The sequence below is a fragment of the Perna viridis genome, chromosome 7 (assembly GCF_037379345.1).
Source record: "Perna viridis isolate PV_CMFRI_1.1 ecotype Kerala chromosome 7, ASM3737934v1, whole genome shotgun sequence".
NCBI classification, from domain to species: Eukaryota; Metazoa; Mollusca; class Bivalvia; order Mytilida; family Mytilidae; genus Perna; species Perna viridis.
Genome location: NC_142451.1, coordinates 41,905,377 through 41,929,470, shown reverse-complemented (window position 1 = coordinate 41,929,470; position 24,094 = coordinate 41,905,377). Strand labels below are relative to the sequence as shown.

The following is a 24,094-nucleotide window of genomic DNA, read 5'->3' as shown; positions in this document are numbered from 1 at the left end:
AAAGTAAGAGACTTACCTTCAAAAGACATTACGAAGTTCATTTTGCATATTTTATTGTGAATGAGATTAATCTGTGTTGAAAGACTAAGGACACATGATTTCAAAAGTGGTACTAAGTCCACTATTAAACTTCAAAGATGAAAGACTTCTTGAACACATGCTGGTTTGATTCCTACAAAAGTCACATGTAAATATATCAATTGCCACAAAAATTTCAGAATTATGTCAAAACACATATTATATATGTCAGAATGCATTTTCAATTATTTCAGAATGCATTTTCGACAATGTCAGAACACATTTTCAACTAAGTCAGAACACATTTTCAACTATGTCAGAACACATTCTCAACTTTATCAGAACACATCTTCAACTTTATCAGAACACATCTTCAACTATGTCAGAACATAATTATTCTCAACTACATCAGAACACATTCTAACACTTAATGCTTAAGAGTACATTGTCTGATTTAAATAACAGAGGTGGTTGCCCATTGTTTGACCTCAGTCGGGCATTGTGGGTACTTTTGTAAAGCGTCTGTGATCTGAGATGGATGTATTAGTAGTGACATCAATCGATACTCTTTCTGTATACGTGTTCCTGAGCTATCTGCTGACCTTACTAACTCCAATGCTAAAAGATGTTCAAATGCCTGAAAATGAAAATCATGCAAGTAAATATTTTAGCAATAAGAACATATAATGAGAATAGATATGGTGAAAGAAACAACAACCCACCAAAATGTCTGCCCAAGGCCACCCATGGGCCTTTAATGAATGATGAGGAAACCCTCTCATCACAGGACAGGCTGCAGTTGCAATGAAATCAATGAACAATTCAGGATTTCTTATATAAAATATAAGATTTGTGGGGGATTTTTGTTTAAAATGACTAAATTTTCTGTGAAAAATACTATATAATTAAATTTTTACATAAACAGTTTGCTGTTACACAAAAATATCCTACAATAGACATTGTCAATGGGGGAGAATCTCCCACATGAACTGTTCCTAAGGTTAACAGGTATGCAATAAGTTGTCCTGGACCAAATAAATCACAAGCTTAAATCTTAAAGCTTTTTAGTGTCTGCAAACCACAAAGTTCAGATTAAAAGAGAACCTACCAATAATTCATTTGTATAGAAGAGGCGGCTAATCTTCATCTCTCATAAGCAGTAATTTTCGCAACTATATTATTGATTCCAGGGATCGCCTAGTTACCCAAAATGGACCATGAATATGAACATGCATTATACAAATAAACTACAAAATCTACTGAATATCATGGTTGTCGAAGTATTAAATGAACTATGAAGATTAAGGTCTTAAATAGAGTTAAACAGTAGCAAATAGTCATAGTAATCTTTAAATATGGAGGCAAGTTTGCTATTTGTAGCCATATGTCCCCATCCACACTATTTTCAGTCTTGTAACTCATGTAAAATATATTAAATAGAACGCACTGTAAGATTTGGTGGTTTTGATTATTTTCTGGAAATTAATTTTCCTGATGATGAAGACGTTTTGTGGAATACATGCACTTGAATTCATGAATCTAAAATATATGATGTTGAACCATCTTACAAAATTTTGGCAAAATCTGATCACAAGACTCAAGTGCTGGGCCCATACAATGTCTGTGACAGACTGATGCAGACCATTACTTAGTCCCTCATTTTGTATGAAGCAGGGGATAAAAAAGACATGCTTAAGTGAAGGCTTAACATTTTTATGGCACCATTTTCACTTTAGTCAGCTGCAACTTGATAAAAATAGTCCTGTGGTCAGAATTGGTCCAATTTTCTTCATGCCACAAACTACAGTAGGAAGCATGAAACTACCTATGTTAAAGAAATTATTAGGACTTGATCTGTGACAGAACCAATACCACCTAGCACAGAGCTAGCGAACTAGGCTGATGAACAATATCATATTGATAATATTACCTTTAGAACCACTGCCTTTTCGTAAACTTGCATAGATGATCTTCTCTGTGCAAACTTTGAATATTCTACAATATTCATTTGAACATTTCACCAAATCATATTCAAAGAAAGATAACTCTAATTTTATCAAGAAAAAAAAAACATATTTTGGTGTGTATAATGTGCAGTTGTGTATAATGCGCAGGGTGGTTTATGTAAAAAACTGTTCACCAATGTATGTATGTATTGTACGCAGTGAAAATTGCGTAACTTGTTAGAACCACAAACATTTCTGGCTTTAATTTATTTGTAAATAGAAGGAACCATTACGTCTGTTTTGTGTATTTATTTCAATAAAGAATATTGTTTTTGTTACTTCTTGTATTTATCTGTGTTTATGTGTATTAGTTTACTATTCGGGTAAGAAATGAGTAATGTAGACAACAGCTGAAATTGTCAGCTTGGACATGTGTTTTGATTACCTTTGAATGGTTGTCTATTAAGAGTAATCAATTTCTGAAGATTGCTAATTCTAGAAGGGGGACTGTTTTTACTACAATCAATTAAGGGGTCTGAGCGAACAATGTAGACGGTCATCAAATAAGGCATGTGTGTTGATAGCTCAGCCAAGCGTGATAATGAAATGCAGAATTTTCTCCAATGTGCATCGGGAATACATAAAGGGTTTAAAATTGATAGTTTTTATGTTGGATAGGGATTTTGATATTAGTTCACTGAGAAAAGGAAGCCAAATATTATCAAAAAGTAAAGTATCCAATAACTATGAAGTAGAATTCAATAAGATGCGTAAATAACGATATTTTTTTTTTTAAACAAACTACTTTGTCCAATGGAAATATGTTAGGGCTCTATGACTAGTGTGCCCAAGATTTTGTTATTCAGTAATTAAATTGTTTAAACTTGTGTGTATTTAAATTACTTCTTTCAAATCGTTAACAAGTCGTATACATCGTAAAGACGTAATTATATACACATCACAAAACAATTTACAATCTCCTTTGATAATACCGGTAAGTAATTGCCTTGTGTCCTCGTCATGATCAATTAATCCCCTCAATAAACATGTCAATTGCCTGTTAGATATAAAATTAACAGGTTAAACCATAATTAATAACATCTAAATACCCTTTGCAATGCCTCTATAACCACGTGACAACATTAGTTAATCAATACACAAAACGAAAATATGGCGGTTGTAAACATAATCTGCCATGTTCTTTTGGGAGGAAATAAATTAAAACCAAATTCTGTTCAAGAAGATTTAATTGACAATCTATGCTTACAAAGGTAACAAGTCACCAAAAAACTCATAAAAAACCATAAATATGCTTTGGCAGCTCATAAGTGGTCTCTACATTCGTAATCCCTTTTGGGATTTGACGCTGGAGATATTTTTAGTTTTGACCATCGGTGGTGGTGAAAAAAACAAAAAATATCTCCAGCATCGAATCCCAGAAGGGATTACTCTGATTTGATGTTGACTCCCTCAAGGTGGTTAATTTTTTACTGATCTTGTGCTTGTAAAAATGAGTTGAAATGATGTATTGATGTATCATATCCATCCCCATGTTCTGAAATTAATTTCCAGGTAAAAAAGTGCGCACAATACACACCAAAATACTGTAATGAGGAAAAATCAACTGAACAATGAAATTTAAATTCATATTACATGTACAACAACAAAAAAAAACAAAAAAAACAACAAAAAACAAAAAAAAAAAAAAAAAAGAACCAACTTTCACAATTCTTAAATATTCCAAGAAGGATAACTCTAGTCCATAAATAGTCTAGTAAAACTGGACAATCAACTGTAATTTTCAATGATAAATAACTCTACAAAGATTGAAAATAGATCTTCAATATCTTCTACAGTTGTCATCTGGAAGCTATCAGGGATGGTCAGACATACACTCAACTTCAATATTTCTAAAGGGTATCTATCACATAATACTTTACCACAAAAAGAATCACTTTTTGAGAATAAATGGCAACAAAAAATTGACCTGTGAAAAGTGCAATGAAAAGAACAAGTTCCAAGAGAAGTAAAAGCTTAACCTACCACTATAGACCATCTCAAAGTTAAATGGTTCTCCTTCATATATATCTGTAAGATGCTTCATAGCAATTATCAGGCATAGTTCTAAGATGGATATACCTGAAAATATAATCAAGAATGACGTGTACCAGTTGTATTTCTAGAGTACGCAGGTAAAATTTCACATTTTTTAGCATATAAGTAGCATATAGGCTAAAAACAACTAATTCCACTTCCCATAGGCTTCTATGCTAATTTCACAATATTCAATGGCTTCTCTGGACTTTACCTTAACTTTAACCTGCAGAGGACTATATATCAGCATGATTCTACATATGTCAGCTCACAATCCTCAGAATGGCATGTGGGGTTAGCAGACTTGCAGTGCAGTACTGGTCACCGGAAGTGAAGGGTCTATAAATAGCATGGGAAATCCCAGTGTTTTCACAAGATAGGGGTATATTTAAAAATCATTATGGAGATTAGGCTTCACATCACAAGAAGCAAAATGCACCTATAAAATGTACAGGAATGTTTTTCCTGTCAGAAACTGTTTAAATTTTTTAAATAAGATGAGAACTTTTTTCACAGCACTATGAGGAACAGGGGTAATTTCTGCGTAGGACTATTTTTGCGTACATTCCAAATGCTCATTGGTTGAATTGGTGGTCTGTAACCTAAAGAGTCACTTTTTGTCTTAGAAAAAATAAATCACTATACAGGTATCTTCCTACACACATACTGAATGCATTTGCAAAGTTTCAGTGAAATGTGACAAGCACTTTTTTAAATATTTGATTTTTAAATATAGGGTAACCAAGTTGTGCGAGCAAAAAAGTGACAATATTATACCATACTTAAATGCATTAAATATTTGCAAAGAACTTTTTCTGACTTTTCAAATAAAAAATATCAATCACAACTTTTTTTTTAACAATATTAATGAAGAAATAGTTTTAAAAGTAATCATTTTCTGAGAAATTGGTCTATTTTAAAAAAATTATTTCTGACATGCCTCCCCCTTTTTCTTGATCACATGTCAAAAATCCTAAATCTTTAAATTTTCACAAAAGATGATATATTTGGCTTTAAATTTGTAAATACAGTGTTTTCACATTACAACATGACCAGTAAAGGGCACCTAAAGCAAAAAAAGTGCTCAATAATGGATTTTCCATGTTGCCATAGGGGAATACTCATATGGCCTTAACCGCAGTAATGAAAGTGAGTTTTTCCCCATTTCTAACCTAATTTTTGCTCAAATCTACACAAAACTTGATTTCAAGTGCTTATTACCACCATATTTAGGTAAATATAGCCCTCAAAGTTTAATATTTGATATTTTTACTAAATTTTCTACACTTTTTACAAGATAGGACATAAAAATCAGGCAAAAAGACCAATTTTCCATAATTTGGACCTATAACTTAAAAAAATGCATATTTTGAAGGATTTTTGTAGTGTATTCCTCTCATGGCAAAGTTAACAAGATCTTCAAGTAGTTTAAAGCTATTTCAAGAAACTTTTCATTTTGCCATGGCTTCAACTTAAGGCTAAAAACCACTAATTCCACTTCCCATAGGCTTCTATGCTAATTTCACAATATTCAATGGCTTCTCTGGACTTTACCTTAACTTTAACCTGCAGAGGACTATATATCAGCATGATTCTACATATGTCAGATCACAATCCTCAGAATGGCATGTGGGGTTAGCAGACTTGCAGTGAAGTACTGGTCACCGGAAGTGAAGGGTCTATAAATAGCATGGGAAATCCCAGTGTTTTCACAAGATAGGGGTATATTTAAAAATCATTATGGAGATTAGGCTTCACATCACAAGAAGCAAAATGCACCTATAAAATGTACAGGAATGTTTTTCCTGTCAGAAACTGTTTAAATTTTTTAAATAAGATGAGAACTTTTTTCACAGCACTATGAGGAACAGGGGTAATTTCTGCGTAGGACTATTTTTGCGTATGTTCCAAATGCTCATTGGTTGAATTGGTGGTCTGTAACCTATATACATGGTATATAGTACTTTTTTTAAGCTGCTTGTCTCTGTTTTTTTTCTTGATTGATTCCAATGATCATAGTTAAACATTTGCCTCTAAATTTTTCCAGAACTTCAGAGTAAGAAAATTTTAGTAAATTAAGTGAACCCTGCTTTGTACCGGTCAAAGGTTCTCTTAAGGTTACAGACCACCAATTCAACCAATGAGCATTTGGAACGTACGCAAAAATAGTCCTACGCAGAAATTACCCCTGTTCCTCATAGTGCTGTGAAAAAAGTTCTCATCTTATTTAAAAAATTTAAACAGTTTCTGCCAGGAAAAACATTTCTGTACATTTTATAGGTGCATTTTGCTTCTTGTGATGTGAAGCCTAATCTCCACAATGATTTTTAAATATACCCCTATCTTGTGAAAACACTGGGATTTCCCATGCTATTTATAGACCCTTCACTTCCGGTGACCAGTACTTCACTGCAAGTCTGCTAACCCCACATGCCATTCTGAGGATTGTGAGCTGACATATGTAGAATCATGCTGATATATAGTCCTCTGCAGGTTAAAGTTAAGGTAAAGTCCAGAGAAGCCATTGAATATTGTGAAATTAGCATAGAAGCCTATGGAAAGTGGAATTGGTGGTTTTTAGCCTTAAGTTGAAGCCATGGCAAAATGAAAAGTTTCTTGAAATAGCTTTAAACTACTTGAAGATCTTGTTAACTTTGCCATGAGAGGAATACACTACAAAAATCCTTCAAAATATGCATTTTTTTAAGTTATAGGTCCAAATTATGGAAAATTGGTCTTTTTGCCTGATTTTTATGTCCTATCTTGTAAAAAGTGTAGAAAATTTAGTAAAAATATCAAATATTAAACTTTGAGGGCTATATTTACCTAAATATGGTGGTAATAAGCACTTGAAATCAAGTTTTGTGTAGATTTGAGCAAAAATTAGGTTAGAAATGAGGAAAAACTCACTTTCATTACTGCGGTTAAGGCCATATAAGCATTCCCCTATGGCAACATGGAAAATCCATTATTGAGCACTTTTTTTGCTTTAGGTGCCCTTTACTGGTCATGTTGTAATGTAAAAACACTGTATTTACAAATTTAAAGCCAAATATATCACCTTTTGTGAAAATTTAAAGATTTAGGATTTTTGACATGTGATCAAGAAAAAGGGGGAGGCATGTCAGAAATAAATTTTTAAAAATAGACCAATTTCTCAGAAAATGATTACTGTTAAAACTATTTCTTCATTAATATTGTTAAAAAACAAGTTGTGATTGATATTTTTTATTTGAAAAGTCAGAAAAAGTTCTTTGCAAATATTTAATGCATTTAAGTATGGTAAAATATTGTCACTTTTTTGCTCGCACAAGTTGGTTACCCTATATTTAAAAATCAAATATTTGAAAAAGTGCTTGTCACATTTCACTGAAACTTTGCAAATGCATTCAGTATGTGTGTAGAAAGATACCTGTATAGTGATTTATTTTTTCTAAGACAAAAAGTGACTCTTTAGGTTACAGACCACCAATTCAACCAATGAGCATTTGGAACGTACTCAAAAATAGTCCTACGCAGAAATTACCCCTGTTCCTCATAGTGCTGTGAAAAAAGTTCTCATCTTATTTAAAAAATTTAAACAGTTTCTGACAGGAAAAACATTTCTGTACATTTTATAGGTGCATTTTGCTTCTTGTGATGTGAAGCCTAATCTCCACAATGATTTTTAAATATACCCCTATCTTGTGAAAACACTGGGATTTCCCATGCTATTTATAGACCCTTCACTTCCGGTGACCAGTACTTCACTGCAAGTCTGCTAACCCCACATGCCATTCTGAGGATTGTGAGCTGACATATGTAGAATCATGCTGATATATAGTCCTCTGCAGGTTAAAGTTAAGGTAAAGTCCAGAGAAGCCATTGAATATTGTGAAATTAGCATAGAAGCCTATGGGAAGTGGAATTAGTGGTTTTTAGCCTTAAAGCTACAGTACCATATGTATGTTCAATTATCCATGTAGACATTGAGCAGTTGTGATTCTAAAATGTTTTGCAGATCTTTTTATTACTGAAATATATTAAATAAGCCTATTAAAAAATATTTAAGTCATACTGTAATGCAATAGAAAAATTAAACCTAATAAAATGAGAACCAAAGCTTCAATTAGACACAATTCTATTTAAGGAGGGAGACCTAGGGTAAGGGACACAACTCATACAAATCATTGGAAATTTTACATCGATCTCATGTTAATAGAATCAAAGTAACTTGGACTGATTTCAAGAGTTACCTCCCTTACTCTAGGTCTATCTACTTAATATCCAACAATAATTATCTTCCTCCATGCAAATCTACATATGACCAAAATATTAATTCCTACCACACCAAAAAAAAATATGTTCTTACCCAAAACATTTCTTTGCCATTTCATACAAAATAAATACAATGTATATCCTTTTCTTTTTTACTGTAAGCCAGCAATTTAGGTGGAAAATGCTGATTCTGGAGGGGGTAAACATGAGTTTAAGTGAAAAATTCTTCTACCAAACACCTGAAGCCATTATAGTGGTGTAGGGAAACAGATAATTTATTAAGGTTAGCCTTTAGCCTGACATTATTTACCATGAAGCATGCAAGACTTGCTGTCAGTTGACATGACCTTCATTGCTTCAACAAAATCTCCAGGAGTAGGGCATGGATGCTTCTCATTCAACTGACATATCACATACGTCTGGAAAATACAATAACTATGAATGAATTTAATTTCTCCCATTCTAAGCCAGTGATTAAAAATGCACAAACCACTGGGCATTGATTAAATTTCTGCATGACTTTTTCTGCCATTTTACATTTTTCTAGTTTTCTACGTTTTTTTTTTTTTTTTTTGGGGGGGGGGGGGGTGACAGATTTTCCTTTAGCCTACTCTTTGTTTTAAGTTATTTCCCCACTCTCTACGGTAAAATCAGGATTTTAATATGCTCACTAAAGCTCACATGTTAAAAATATTAATTTTACAATCTTGAGTGGAGAAATATAATAAACCACATACTTCTGAAGGAGAATCTATACATCCCACAGTAATATATCAAATACATGTCCCTAGAAAATACCAGTATTTCTGCAATATACAAATATAATGGCACTGCAACATCAACTTGAATTCTAGAATCTAAACTGTCAATCTTCAAGAAACTGTCTACAGAAGACCCAGGCAAAAGCATGGGTGGCAAATACAAAATTTTCTTTCCAAATAAATTATCCTCCATTGAAGGTCAAAAACTCACACTTTCTAGATTGTGAATTACAGAAAACCCTAGTCTTTTTAAAATCTTAATGAGTTCAACATTACTTTGAAACAAAAATAAAACCAGTGGGATAAAATATACTCTGTGCTGGATCTGCCTGGTTCCTAAATGGTCGATATCAGACAAACCAAAACAAAAAAAAAAAAAAAAAGACGACAAGACTGCTTAAGTTGGTAGGTAAAACTTGTGCCCTTTTGTGAACTTAACAGATAATTTCTTTCGTATACTAGGTAGGCTCTTAGTGCAAAGGCATCCTGTTGTATAGTATGTATGGATAAATTGTTTTCTTTTAAAAAAGAGGCTCTTGAAGAGCTGGAATTGCTCACCTGACAAATCATACCCTATTAACTTAGTAAGTAAAGTATCATGCTTTGTTACCATGTTTAACAAAAAATTGTTGAAAAAGAGCATTTATTGATGAATGCTGTAAGTTCAAAAGAGTACCTAAGGCACTGTAAAATGTTGGAAATGCCTTCAAAGTGTGTTTTTTGAACCCCTGGAAAAAATTTGGGCAGGGTCCCCCTATGCCCTGTTATTCCACCAGGTCTGAGGGGGCATTAGCCCAGTATAAATTTGAAGAAAAAAGAACATAAAATGAAGTTAAACCAGCGTTATCCAAAATTAGTGGAGAAATGGCTGCCAAGTACAATCTTTCATCATCACCATTCAACTTAAAACACCAAGTTTCCTAAAGATGGAAACTAAAGATGGAATCTGAGCAACTGGTGAAAATGGTCGTAAAATGGCCACTGAAAAAATAAATTCTATACTTCTCATTAACTCAGAATATCATGTTTATCTTAGGTTAGTTTTCATTTTCATTATTCTTCTAAAATTGAGGGAAAAAAAGCAAAAAAAGCATTTTGACGCCTGTGTTCTACTTTTAGTAACGACAGCAGTGTTTTTTTTTGACTGATGAAAACTTTTAAATGATCAGTTTATGGAGGAAACCCTTAAAAAAATTATGTCAACCTTTATTAAATTTTGTTGCAATTGGTTTCAGAAAGTCGTACACATTAAAAAAACAAAAAAATCTGTTTCATGGGTCATAAATCCTATAACAGGTAACATAACATTTTGAAAATTTTGGCAAAGGTCCGTCTACTGATGGTGAACAATATTAGTCTCCATCAGAATTTGGCTAAATTCAACGGTTTTTGAAATATTTGCAAAAAAAAAAACTGTATTTCCACCCCTTTGTTCTGTTTTCAGTAACAGCGGCCAAGTTTTTTCATCAATCAAAAATCGAAACAATCATTTTGTGCTGGATACCCTAAAAAACAATAATACCAACTTTCATTGAATTCTGTATAGTAGTTTGTGAGGATAAGATTTTTTAATGTTATATAAACAAAAACAGTAAATAATGTCCAAAAAGGGCAATAACTCGAACATGGGTCAACAGATATTTACCAAAATTACATCACAAATAGATTTGATCATGCTGAACACATTTATCCTGTCAGAATTTGGTTGACCCTAACAGTTTTGGAGATATATGTAAAAAACTGCTGTCTGACCCCTATGTTTTATTTTTAGTAATGGTGGCCATGTTTTTACCAGATCATTTATTTTATTTATTTGTTGGGGTTTAAAGTCCGAGCAGCAATATTTCAGACGATTAAACGGTCATTTTGTGCAGGATACTCTAAAAAACAATTATCTTAAGTTTCATCCAAATCCTTTTAGAAATTTCAGAGAAGAAGTTTGAAGAATTGTTAACGATGACAACAAGGGACACCAAGTGATGGCAATAGCTCACATGGCCTATGGTCAGGAGAGCTAAAAAGTTTATGCATAGAATCTTCAATTTCAGCATTTTTCACATTTGTTACAAGTATTTCTCCTTACCAAATCACTAATTGGATCTTATTTTGGAACAAGATAAGGGAGAAACAAAATTATGAGCAGATTCAACTTACATTTTTCAGCCACTGACATATTAGTATGAAGATCATAATTCTAGAAAATTTTAAGTTTTCTTCAGAATTTATCTTACATGTGAGTAAAAAAGCAGGACAGACTGTTAGATTTTTAGCTGTATGCCACATTTCTGTCAAAAGGAGTGTGTTTATAACCATACCAGAATATGATGAAGTGCTCTTATGTCCTTGTTGAAGTTGAACTGCTGCCTAAGAACATCTCTTACTGCACTATCTTTAACCAAATCCTACAAAAATATTACATACATTTGTCTTGGGTAAATACCAACAAGCCAGAAATATAAATTGTATCAGTTATTTTTTTATTCAGACAAGGTTATAATGACATGAACAACAAATAGCAATAACATTTTATTTATTTAATACAAGAATATAAGAACTTCTCCAAAAATCAGTGATACAAAATTCGATTTACCTCACAATAGGTAAAGTCCAAGAATATAAGTAACCTTTTAAGTAGCACTCCAGATAAGAATCATGCAAAATGTGATTCATGGTTGGAAAGCCTACATATTTTTATTTTTTATTTTGTGTTTAAAATGCTTCGGTAAACAAAAAACAACATGTGAATTTTCACAGAACCATTGGTCATAAGAGATATAAATTATATAGATTGTACTGCATAATTAAAAATAAAGGGAGACAACTCTGCAAATGACACTAAAATACAGTAGAAAGCATTGGATTTTCAATGTGAATTATTTCCTAAGAGAAGACAGATTGGAATGAATAATTATACATTTCATCATCAAGACATACAAAGCAACTTAATAACACAAATAAAAATTTGTAGCCTTTTTTGGGGTGTATCACATACATGTATTACAGATTTTGCATGATTCTTAGCTGGAGTACTACTTAATCATAAAAAAATAACATATTTTCAAAAATATTTAGATATTTACATGAGAATTAGAGTTTGGATTTGAAGTAACATGAAAAGATATTACTTATGTGATTTTCTTCAGCTCAGCTGGACCTGCAACAGCCTATATCAAGTTTATGAAACCTAAATTCCTCACACATGTTCATCAATTGTACTTCAGTGAAAGAAATTAGCAGCAGACCTACAGACCGAGGTTCTGTAATATCAAGCAGGTCTATGATGAATCTGGTTCAAGATGCTTTAAAATGTACAGTGCTGTCGATGTAAAATTATGATTGGTCTACGTTGACGAAAAATTCAGTTTCTAACACTGGTACTCAATATTTCTGTTAATCCTATGATAGAACCAATACAAATCAAAAGTCATAACAGACAGACTGACCATATGACACTAGAAATATTGCTACCCCGAAGAAAGGAAAGACATATTGAGGACATTCTACTTACCTCCATTTCCTCATTCCACTCAGAGATGAACTTGGTGTGAGGAGGTTTGGCCTCTAACCTCAGACATGATAAACAAATATCTCTATAACTGTCAAAATTATAGTTGTTAAGAAAGTAAACTTGACGATGAGAAAATCTTGACTTAACTCTTTTTTCTAGTAACTCTATAACATCCTGAAATATAAATTGAAGCTTTACAGAAATATATTGCAATCTGGGAAATTTTGTAGCAGTTTTTTCGGCGTTTTCAATGTAAGTCTTGACAAGCATTAATATAGCCATCAAAAGTGTTTTCATTAAGGGAAATAGTCATTATTTCACTGATGTTCACAATATCAATATTGTGTGAAAGACAATTAGCTCCTAAAACTACAGAAAAAAGATCACCATTTGTACAATTGTATATGATGAGACAAATTAATTTTTCACAGAACAAGATGGATTAGCAATTGCTATCCCATTTTAATACCAGAGTTTGCACTGCCTTGGTCCAACAACATTTTATAAGATGGCATAACTAAAGACAGATATCAAATATCTTTTAGCACTATCTCAGTTACTGACAAATAACATAGTTTGTAGCTGGATCAGACTACATGCATAAACATTACTTTTTCTATCTTGAGAGTACATAATTTACTATATACCTATACCTCCCTATTGAAACAGACAGGTGTCTGGCCTGACTAACCAACAACTAAAGTAGTGTTCCTTACAGTTTTGGATAGGTACCTGTTCTGTTTAATGCTTTTATAAGCACCCTGCCATATCTGTCAATTTGTCTATAAATTGATGTTAATGCTTGTATGATGTGCCTTCAAATTAGCCTTTATCATGCTATAGTACTCACCAATCTACATGCAACTCCAATGACACAGATAGCAGCCTGGTCAGACTGAGTGATATCAAATGTCTATTGTACTCACGAATCTACATATAACCCCAACTACACAGATGGGAACCAGGTCAGACTGAGCAATATAAAATGTCTATTGTACTCACTAATCTACATGTAACCTCAACGACACAGATAGGAGCCTGGTCAGACTGGGTAATATTAAATGTCTATTGTAGTCACCAATCTACATGTAACTCTAACATAGATAGGAGCATGGTCAGACTAAGTAATATCAAATGTCTATTGTACTCACCAATCTACATGTAACTCCAATGACACAGATGGGAGCCTGGTCAGACAGTGCTATCAAATGTCTATTGTACTCACCAAACTACATATAACCCCAACGACACAGATATGAGCCTGTCAGACTGAGTGATATCAAATGTCTATTGTACTCACTAATCTACATGTAACCTCAACGACACAGATAGGAGCCTGGTCAGACAGTAATATTAAATGTCTATTGTAGTCACCAATCTACATGTAACTCCGACAGATAGGAGCCTGGTCAGACTGAGTAATATTAAATGTGTATTGTACTCACCAATCTACATATAACACCAACAACACAGATAGGAGCCTGGTCAGACAGAGTAATATCAAATGTGTATTGTACTCGCCAATCTACATTTAACCTCAACGACACAGATAGGAGCCTGGTCAGACTGAGTAATATCAAATGTCTATTGTACTCACCAATCTACATGTAACTCCAACGACACAGATAGGAGCCTGGTCAGACTGAGCAATATCAAACAAGTTATATAAAAGAGTCTGGTTCTTATGGTGAGCAAACATATCGAACTCATCCAGGATGAACAAGATAGGTTTGGAGCTCTGACTTCCTGTAAATAAACAACCAAAGATTTAATCCTATACAGTTATATCAATCTAATTATAATTAGACCTATCAATTGTTCCATTCAGTCAATGCACATAAGATCTAACAACAATCAATTCTACTTTCTGTTCTAGTGACCTCTTCAAAATCCTCAGGTTTTTCCCTTTGAATGCTTTCAAAATCATTAAAGATGCAATCTGATTGGCTGATCAGAAAGGTCATCAGAACAGAAAGTACAAAAGATTGTTGTTAGATTCTAGATGAAGTGAATGGACCAAATAATTGATAGATCTAAATCTAATTAGATTGGAAATATATATAAACAGTGGTGGTTACATTTGGCTATCAGTTTAGTGGTTTGTTAAATTTTGTTAGATTTGCTGAGTTTAGAATTTGTGATTTCCAATACAGATAATAAATTTCAATCTAAATTTATCATTTAAATAAACTTTACAACACAAAAAAAATCATTAAAAATCATAACAAACAGAAACCATAATAGAAGTAATACTTTTACAGTCGTTACAGGATTAGTGAGGATAATTTTTTTCATTTCCAGCTAATAATTTTTCTTATTTTGATATAATATTCACATATACATGTGTTATGCTGCATAAATGGATATCTGTCTAAAAAACTTTCGTGAAACATTCTTAGCCTATTTGAATAGGTATAAAATACACATTTACACAACAAATTAAGAATTCTGCCAGTGACCTTTTTTTGTTCTTGTGAGAAGTTTCCTTACCACATTTCAATGCATCCAATAAAAATTGTAGATTTTCAGCAAAAGATCCCTGCAAAAAATTGTTTAATATGTATTAAAGTTGACATATACAATAGCTTTGGTATTAACTGAAAACAATAATTGATAATTCAGTACAAATAGAAAAACCATCGACAATATTGCCAGTTTAATGTAAATTGATGTGCGTCCCTTTTTAAAGAAATATGTGGCTTTAAGGTAGACAGCATGTCAAAAGCATGAGAGGTATACATGTAATGTGTATTTATGCCTTAAATACGAGATGAAACTTTATAACAATTTTTTTTTCTTTTGTTAAAAGTCAATTTTCTGTGACAAGTGGTGGACTAGGAATAAGCTGAACTTAACAATGAGTCCAAGATGTCTAAGGTTACATTAGATGAAAAAATAGGGTAGGTAGGTAGGCAAAATCATAATTTTTTTTTTAATTATATAGAAGGATATCTTGGCTTTAATAAGGCTCACCTATAAATGAAAGTTTAGCAGCATTTCATTAAAAAATACCAATACAATGTGCTACGTTAGGCCGAAAAACAATGGGGTAAGTAGGGTAACCTTAAACAGACATATTTTTTTCTTGGCCTGCAAAAAATATCCAATGGATGATAACATTAATAGACGGAAACAGTGCTTTATTATCAAAAATTTAATCTAAATAAAAAATTTTGATACTTACTATAGAAAAAAAAAGGGAAAATTTTGTATTAGAAAAACTATGCTTAACTACATATATCTGTTAAGGTTTTTCATGTAGAAGTATTTTGCCTGAACCTGAAAAAGGCTATGATTAACTAACTTTTTCCCATGTTTTTAAAGGATCATTTTACATCCTGTCACTTACAAAAACTTTATCTCCAACAGTGTTTTCAAGCTGTAGCTGTCGTGTTATTTCCTTCAAGGCAATTTTATCATCTGTCTGAAGAAGCCCTGAAATTTATAGAACTTAGTACTAAACATTTGATATACAATGACAATGCTTATGAAAACCTAAACATTATCAACTTTTCAATACAGCTAGAGCAGAAATTAGAAAAGATAATATAAAACCAGATGTGCCATGGTGACTCAAATGCCCCTACTGCAAAAGGTGGGGCTAATCGAATCACTATTTTGTTTAGTTTGGTCTAAGATGAAGAATTTAATTGGAAACTGGTTTCTGACATAGTGTAAGTAAGTTAATAAAACGAATATTTGAAAAAATAATCTCTGACAGTAGGTGTTATTTGTATGAAATCTACTTAGTTAATGGCTCATAATTTCTTCTAAAATCAGTGGGGTCAAGAAAGACACAAATATTTTCATATATATATATTATATATCAAGGCAAAAGAAAAAAATTCAGAAACTTTGGGAATGGCTGAAGGTCTGACAAAAGCTAACAGGATGTGTCTTTGACAAAGTATTAATAATACTGAAATTCATAAATATCTTATAGAGATTGGCAAACTATATTCATACAAACTTCAGTCAAGCGTTACATGTAAATGGACATATTTACAGAACTGAAGATCACTATATACACAAGACTCTTGTCAAGGAACCCAGCTGTAAAACAACTCCCTATTTCCTTTACCTACCATTTAATTGGACCTGTAGAAGATTCTCCCTGATGTCAACATCCAGTATTAGTTCATCCACGATACTCTTTAATGTCTAGAGTGGAGTAAAATTTACATTTTAGGCTACTGTTGGCAAAAAAGTTATTTTCAAAAGAGTTTTATACAAGTTGAAAATATTTTTTACTTGTATGCTAGGCTACTACTGGCAAAAAGTTGTTTTGAACAGAGTTCATTACAGTGAGTAATATGGTAAACTTCATGGAATAGAGCTGGTCTTCTCTCCATTAAATTACTATCACCAGATGAACTCTCTTAGGTAGTTAATTGGAAAATTAACAACGAGATTTATACTTTCTATCATATCATACATGTAGTTATTTTAATCTAAGTTTGATAGAAAGTTAAGGAGGTAGACCTACGGTAAGGGACACAACTATTACAAATCAATGGAATGTTTGTATTCTGCATTTTACATGAATCTCATGTAAGCATCAAAGTAACCTGGATTGATTTCATTCTGTTTCAAATGAAAGCTTGATAGGGTTTGGTGAAATTGAATATGATTCAAACACATCTCTGATTTCAAGCGTTATTTCCCTTACCCAAGGTCTACCTCCTTAAATCTCATTGACAATTGTCCACATAACTATATTTTTTTTACCTAAGCAGTGTCCACTTAATTATACAGTGGATTCCGCATAGCCTATTTGCCGGTAAAAATTATGCAAATTACCGGGCTATTCTTATAACCGAAGTTATGATTTTACCGGAAGTGTGAGTTCAGGTAAGACGACGATACTGTGGATCAACCAGGGATATCACTGTTCAACATTTCTGGTCTGGTATTTAATTGTTATAGACCTTCTCATTGTATTGTTCTTTTATCAATAAATAATAATATATATTGTGTTTGTCTTGTTTATTGACCTTCTTTACGTTGTGTGTATTTATAAGTAAAACCACGTGTTTCTCATCTATAAATAGTCAAGTAATTTCCTGACCTTTCTATGAAAGAAAATCCCATATTTCATATTTCAGCCAGGATTCAGTGTAATATTCATCAATGTTTGCAGTTTGTGTGCTTTTGAAATGGTCTGTGTGTTTTTATTCCTCTGTTCAATCACCATTGTACACTGATAGTTGTGTATTATACGTGTCATTGACCTTGATATATTCCTATGAAGTGTGGATAGTATGGGGCGCCTTAGGGTAGTTGAATTTCATTAGACATTGTACTGAATGAATGATGACTTTTAATTTTCGGTTGATATTTATGCCTAGTAACCCAAGCTCACTCAAAACTGTTCAGCTCATTAAAGAAAATTAAATTTACATTGATAATCACTTGTAGTCGGAAGAATTTAAATAGGGCCAAAAAATACCCCAAGCCGCATCATAAAGTGATGTTTGGCATGTCGTCAGAAGTCATTGTTCACCTAGGTGCTTGTTTATTTTAATGTAATTAGAAATCATTTAAATTGTCTTTTATGTCCATTATGTTTTAATTCATTATTAACACCTCCTGATTGATGATAATATAGTTTTTACAACAATAAATATGATTGACATATTTATGACCCGAAGGCTTAAAATAGAATTTGGGAAAACCTGTCTTTACCTGGATGAGGCAAAATTCTCTATGCAATAAACCGAAATGCACCTGCAAGGCCTATGCAAATAAGCGATTTTTTCCCTAATAGAATAAAAGGAAATGGTTTTGTGCAGGAGAAAATTATGCTAATAACTGAAATATGCAATAAAGCGATATGCGATTAAGTGGAGTCGACTGTATTCAGAAGTTGTTAGGTGATAGTCATTTAATCACGAGAAGACCAACTCTATAACTATATAACTCGCTGTAAGACAAAACATAACCTTACCATTGTTTTTCCACTGCCGCGGGGACCAATGACCAAGACAGAATTACTCTCCCCTGTTGATGCTGTTCTCTTGATCAAATCATGAAGTTGTCTGAAAAAGTGTGAGAAAGCTTTACAGGCTAAGATATCCATGTAAATATATTAAATTCACCTAAAAGCACAAAACTGAAGAAGACAAAAAAATTGATAAATGGTTTAAACAGTCAAAAATGACAAAGAGCTTTCTTTTATGAATTAAAATATTCTGCTGATACATTAAAATTGCCTAATGTATGGACTGTCTGTGTGATAGATAAACAGCAGGATGAGTACAAGACAATTTAACACCTGACCATGCTGCTAAATTTGATGAAAACCAAACAGAAATCGGCAAATATCTTTGAAAAGGTTTACTACCATATGAAATCAATCATTACATTACCTCCTTTCCTCTTCGTAGCCATGTAAAGCTGGGGAAATAGAGTTCTGACTATATCTCACTCTTAGTTCATCTTGAATAAATCGGAGTCCAGAGCTTACAGATTCTCCAACCTCGTCAGTATTGTTGGATTTACTTTTCCTTCTATTTGACATCTTTCTATATTTAAAGCATTTGTACATGAAAATAACATCACATTATGAAAATTTTATGACATACATGTACATGTACTCAAATGAACAAACTTTTAAATCCCAAAAGAGGGACACTGTTTTTCCCTGTAGTAATGGCAAATTTGGAAGATAAATGTTAGTGTGGGTAACACACTTTTGTAAATTGTAGATGTATTTAAGGAAAGTTCAGCCTTCACATTAAACCAGGGGCTAGTATTGTTAGTGCTAGTGGTGAGCATGTAAAAAAATTTACATACATGTACAGGTGAATAATATCTTCATGTACATGTATATAAAAAAATCAGCAAAACACTGTTTTGGCCTGTCACAGTGTGGATTAAAGTTTACTAGGACATTTGTTGATAACCAATATTACTGATGATTTAACAAGGTCAACTTGCACCGGAAATTGGCAAAATCAGTAATAAATATACAGTAAAAAAAAAGAAATTGTGATGGTAAAATCCAGATTTGAAAAAGCAGAATTCTGCTAAAAAGCAGAAAAAAATCACCCCAGCAATATCATGGCCATACTTATATATGTAGAACATACAATTTATTTTCTGATAGTGCAGATAATCATGACATTTGCTAGGTTATTTTTTAATCTAAGGTTTAAGTCAAAAGGGTGGAGACCAAGTCCAGGCAAAATGAAAATTCCAAGATGGCATAATTATTTGGACTTACTCTCTGATTTGGCTGTCCACTCAAAAAAATAGCTATAGACATACAATGTAGTATACATGTATACTAGGGTTTCAAGGTATCACTGTAGTTAGTTGTATTCTAGACTGAGGAAAAACAGGCCTCTGAAAAGTGGATTTTTATTTAGTCCCAAGTTAGTGCAACATCTAATCTTTCAATGCAATAAACTTTTTCTGATGCAGCATCTTGAACACTCAGTAATTGATTGCCAAAAGGTGAGGTTAACTTATGTGCTTAAAAAAAATGTTCTCATAGTATCACTGTATTAAAAATTGCAATGGCAATTTATGGCGAGTAGGGATGTGCTTCAAACTTTTCAATGGATCATGATGACTAAATTATCAAAATTTCATCTTCATTCTACTTGACAGCAATTTTTTATACATGACTAGAGCAAAATTTGAAAATGGCTGAAATCATGTAAAAATTTTAAATTTGTCCCTAATTTTCCAGTCTTTAGGAAATTTAGATAAATGTGGGTTCAAAGTTTACACTTGATTACAAGTTCAAACACAACAAATACGAGAATGTGCATTGTTCTGTGAGCTTGTTCCTGCAATACTGCAATACAGTGGGACCTGCGATGAAATGGGCACAGAGTATACATGTACATGAAGTCCAAATAATAATGCCATCTCGGGAAAACGATGCCTCAATTAACATCGTGATTATCAGGAGTTGACTAATCATGACGTTCAAACAGACATTTTTAGACCAGAAAAAACCCAGAATAGCCTCCAAAGACTGCATAATTATTTTGAATACTTAGGACACTTATAACAAGACCAAATATACTTTATTCTATTTAAAAAACGCAAGGATTTTTATTGCAGTTAACTAATCCTAGACCTACATGTATGTGATGCTAAGTATACTATACTGTCCAACTTTCTCATGGTACATGTACATGTAGGTATCTAGCTAAGCCTACCAAAGTTATTAACTTAAACTTTAATGTTGCCTTTAACTCAGAATCTGTCATGTATGTATGGAGTTCTTTCAATATGTATGGTGCAAGTGACTACATGTTTATCATGTCTTTATTTCAGACATTGGTTTTTACGTTAGCTACATGTAGGAGAAAAAAAGTGACTTTCATATTGTAGTCCCAAGTTAGTGCAACATCTAATCTTTCAATGCAATAAACTTTTTTTTCTGATACAGCATCTTGAACACTCAGTAATTGATTGCCAAAAGGTGAGGTTAATTTATGTGCTTAAAATAAATGTTCTCATAGTATCACTGTATTAAAAAGAACATTCTTCCTTAGGTGAGTTATATTTAAACAGTACTGGACCCAGTCAGTAACACTGAAGAACTTTAATGATCACTAATATATGTTTTATTGCCTGATTTTAACACTATGCTGTACATGTACATGTATATACCTATATATATATCTGGTTCTGCAGTGGGATTGCATATTTTTGCTTTATAATGACTATTATTATTTGATGCTACTTTGATTGGTTGTGTAAAATATACGAAACTGCCAATCAGAAACCTCTTGAACATTACGTCTACTTTATTTCTCTGAAATTGTAACGGCCCATGTGGAAACCCCTGCCCCTAATAACTCATTCGGTTACATGTTTTCTAGGTGCTCTATAGTTATTCTTTTAGACCTAATAAGGGATCCCTTCCTCATATTAATCTGGCATCTGTTGAAGTGTTGATCTTTATTTACTTTGATAATTTTAAGGAAGATTTAATTCATGTCAAATCAATAACCATGTGTATTTGTTAACCCTATCACATATACATGTACTGCAACTAAAAAGCCTACCCTTTTCATATATCACTATCATACAAAATTATACAAATACAATAAAAGGTATTGATTTGAATCTGACGTAACAAATATCACTTAAAAATCGTTCAGAATCAAGACAAAATATACATTTAACAAACTTAAAAGACAATTTTAAACAGTTTACACATCCAGAAAGATTGTTTTGGCACATGATTCAGTCCTGCACATTTCAAATCATAATGCCGCCATACCAGACAGCAATCACAAGCTAGTGAGTCTTGGTCAGACAATTTCGCCTTACATGTGAAACACGTCCTTTCACACTGGTCCAGTGTGGGAAACCACCACTCGCCAGCTCGCCAGATACGAGTAGATGTGTAATTTGGCAAGTTCTCATTAGCTTACACTTGTCAATTTGGCAACCGTCATTTGATTGGCAAGTTCCAAGAAAAGTTAGCCAGCCAACAGGTTATAAAGTAAAACATCCCTTAACATCATACATTCAAAATATGTTCCCTACATTTTAAGATGTTTAGCTTGAATATGTACAATTTTATTGACTTGTAAAGCATTGTTTACGATCTGCCATTTCAATTCCCAGTAAACAGGATGTGCCAAAATCTATGCGACGGTTCTAATCTCATATTAGTATTCAAACGAAATTATCATGGTAATTTATGATATGTTACCTTGCAAATTAGTTCTTTATTGTCAAAATAAAAATGAACAAGATGCAAATGTTAAACATTTTCTTGGTTCATAAGGCAAAAAAAAAAATGTCTGTTTAGGGTTAAATTCCTCCCAAAAATATGGTAGGCATTTTCATTCATATTTATAAAATAGCATCATGTTTAAGTAATGAAAGTTTATGGTTTTAAGTAGAAAGTTTAATTTTTAACATACACACCTATTAATCATGTCTTTTATTACAATACACTTACTTTTTGTAGGAATTTTGAACTAAATATAAGTACACTGTATTTACACTTGGATTTACGTGATATAAATAAGTCTCCTATTCAAACACTATTGTGACCTGGTTTTTAACGTACTTTCGGTTTTACTGGAAATGATCCGTATTTTACCGGAAATTGGCAGAAATTACCGATTTTTTCAATTTTGGAGAAATAATGTATTAGAGTCGGGAGAAAAAAATTAGGGTCAGTCGGGAAACCCGAAACAGACATATTTTTTTCTTTGGCCTAATGACGAATCTGTTGAAATATAATTTTATCTTTAAAATATGAGCTAAAAAATGGAGTACTTATTTTGTTACTGTAAAGTACATGAAAAACTTCAATGGGAGGGAATATTCGAAAATGGAAAAGTTTTCGTTAATTTAAAAACAAATGAAAAGATAGCTGAAGAAAGAAAAAGAAAGGTAGAAGTGAGTCAAATCCAGGAGAAAACAGATGATAATACAGAAAAAAAAATTTGGCTAGTTGAATTTCTATTTGGCTAGCAAGATCAATATTCCACTAGCCAGAATGGCAAATTGGGGAAAAAAATGATTTCTCACACTGCTGGTCCTTCTTTGTTAGAACTAAAACTTTAAGAACACACTGAAATACTGTTTTAACAAGTGGGACATTTACATTTTCGTCCAAGATTTTATCATAAATTTTTTAAACATCTGGTGATGACGATACATTGACAATGGCACTGTTCTTTGTTTGACCAGCATAAAATTTGTCCATTTTCAAGCACAGGGGCTAAATTGCTTCCACTATCAAATATGCAGTCCGACTAGTATGATCTCTTCACCTGTTTTGAGAGTCACCTGTTTTTGCTAACTGTTCAATTTGTTAATTGCTAATTAATACATGTAACTGTCGCTTTTGATCAGTCATCTTGCAGTACATGCCTTCTTAAATAAGCCATCTGCTAAACATGTGAAGGGCTACCAGTCAAGATTGGAAGAAAAGCGTTAAGTTAATTGTAAATAAATATATCCTCCATTATTATTTGTTTCACTAATGCCCATTTGTTTTTTGAAATTCAATTTCCAAGATACATGTAATTGTTTAGCAGTTGTGACCTTCCATGGACACCTTTCAATGAATTCATGTGACAGTCATGTGAGCATTATCCATATTAAGAAAATAATGACAACTTAACCAACGTAAATTTTCTCATAAAATTCTCTCTGTTGATACATAGACCTGTAATTATAGGTCTCTGGTTGATACATGTACATGTATGAGTAAAATTCCCCTGAAAAAATCATTTAGTACAAACAAATCTTTTTTTTTTTGGCATGCTACATGTATGTTTGATTCATAAGGAGGTGGGGTTATACTTCTAATGATTTAAGAGTTAGTAATTTGATATTCTACAAGTGTTCATGCATTTTTATCTTGGAGGTCAGATTTACATCATTATAAGGACAGTTTTGTGTTTTTAATTCTTTTCCTGCGTCATTTGTGGTCTCCATCATCTTGTGTGATGTTTTCTGAGGTTTAACATCAATTCTGGATTAAACATGACCCTTGTTGGTTCCAAAAAATACAATTT

At 32.6% G+C, this 24,094-nt stretch overlaps 1 protein-coding gene across 1 annotated transcript in view; it reads right to left on the bottom strand.

Annotated features, from left to right (window-relative positions):
• Window positions 1-36: 36 nt before the first annotated feature.
• The window catches only part of LOC148612759 (origin recognition complex subunit 4-like), a 25,560-nt gene continuing 1,502 nt past the window's right edge, over window positions 37-24,094 (bottom strand). Inside the window, exons 2-13 of the mRNA XM_088594477.1 lie at window positions 18,953-19,108; window positions 18,532-18,622; window positions 16,670-16,745; window positions 15,934-16,019; window positions 15,075-15,123; window positions 14,182-14,330; window positions 12,585-12,758; window positions 11,392-11,478; window positions 8,626-8,734; window positions 4,008-4,103; window positions 1,949-2,013; window positions 37-655 (exon numbers count right to left, since the gene is read on the bottom strand). Coding sequence (XP_088450603.1) covers window positions 473-655; window positions 1,949-2,013; window positions 4,008-4,103; window positions 8,626-8,734; window positions 11,392-11,478; window positions 12,585-12,758; window positions 14,182-14,330; window positions 15,075-15,123; window positions 15,934-16,019; window positions 16,670-16,745; window positions 18,532-18,622; window positions 18,953-19,104 — 1,317 coding nt within the window. The 5' untranslated portion in view covers window positions 19,105-19,108 and the 3' untranslated portion in view covers window positions 37-472. The remainder of the gene's footprint in view (window positions 656-1,948; window positions 2,014-4,007; window positions 4,104-8,625; window positions 8,735-11,391; window positions 11,479-12,584; window positions 12,759-14,181; window positions 14,331-15,074; window positions 15,124-15,933; window positions 16,020-16,669; window positions 16,746-18,531; window positions 18,623-18,952; window positions 19,109-24,094) is intronic.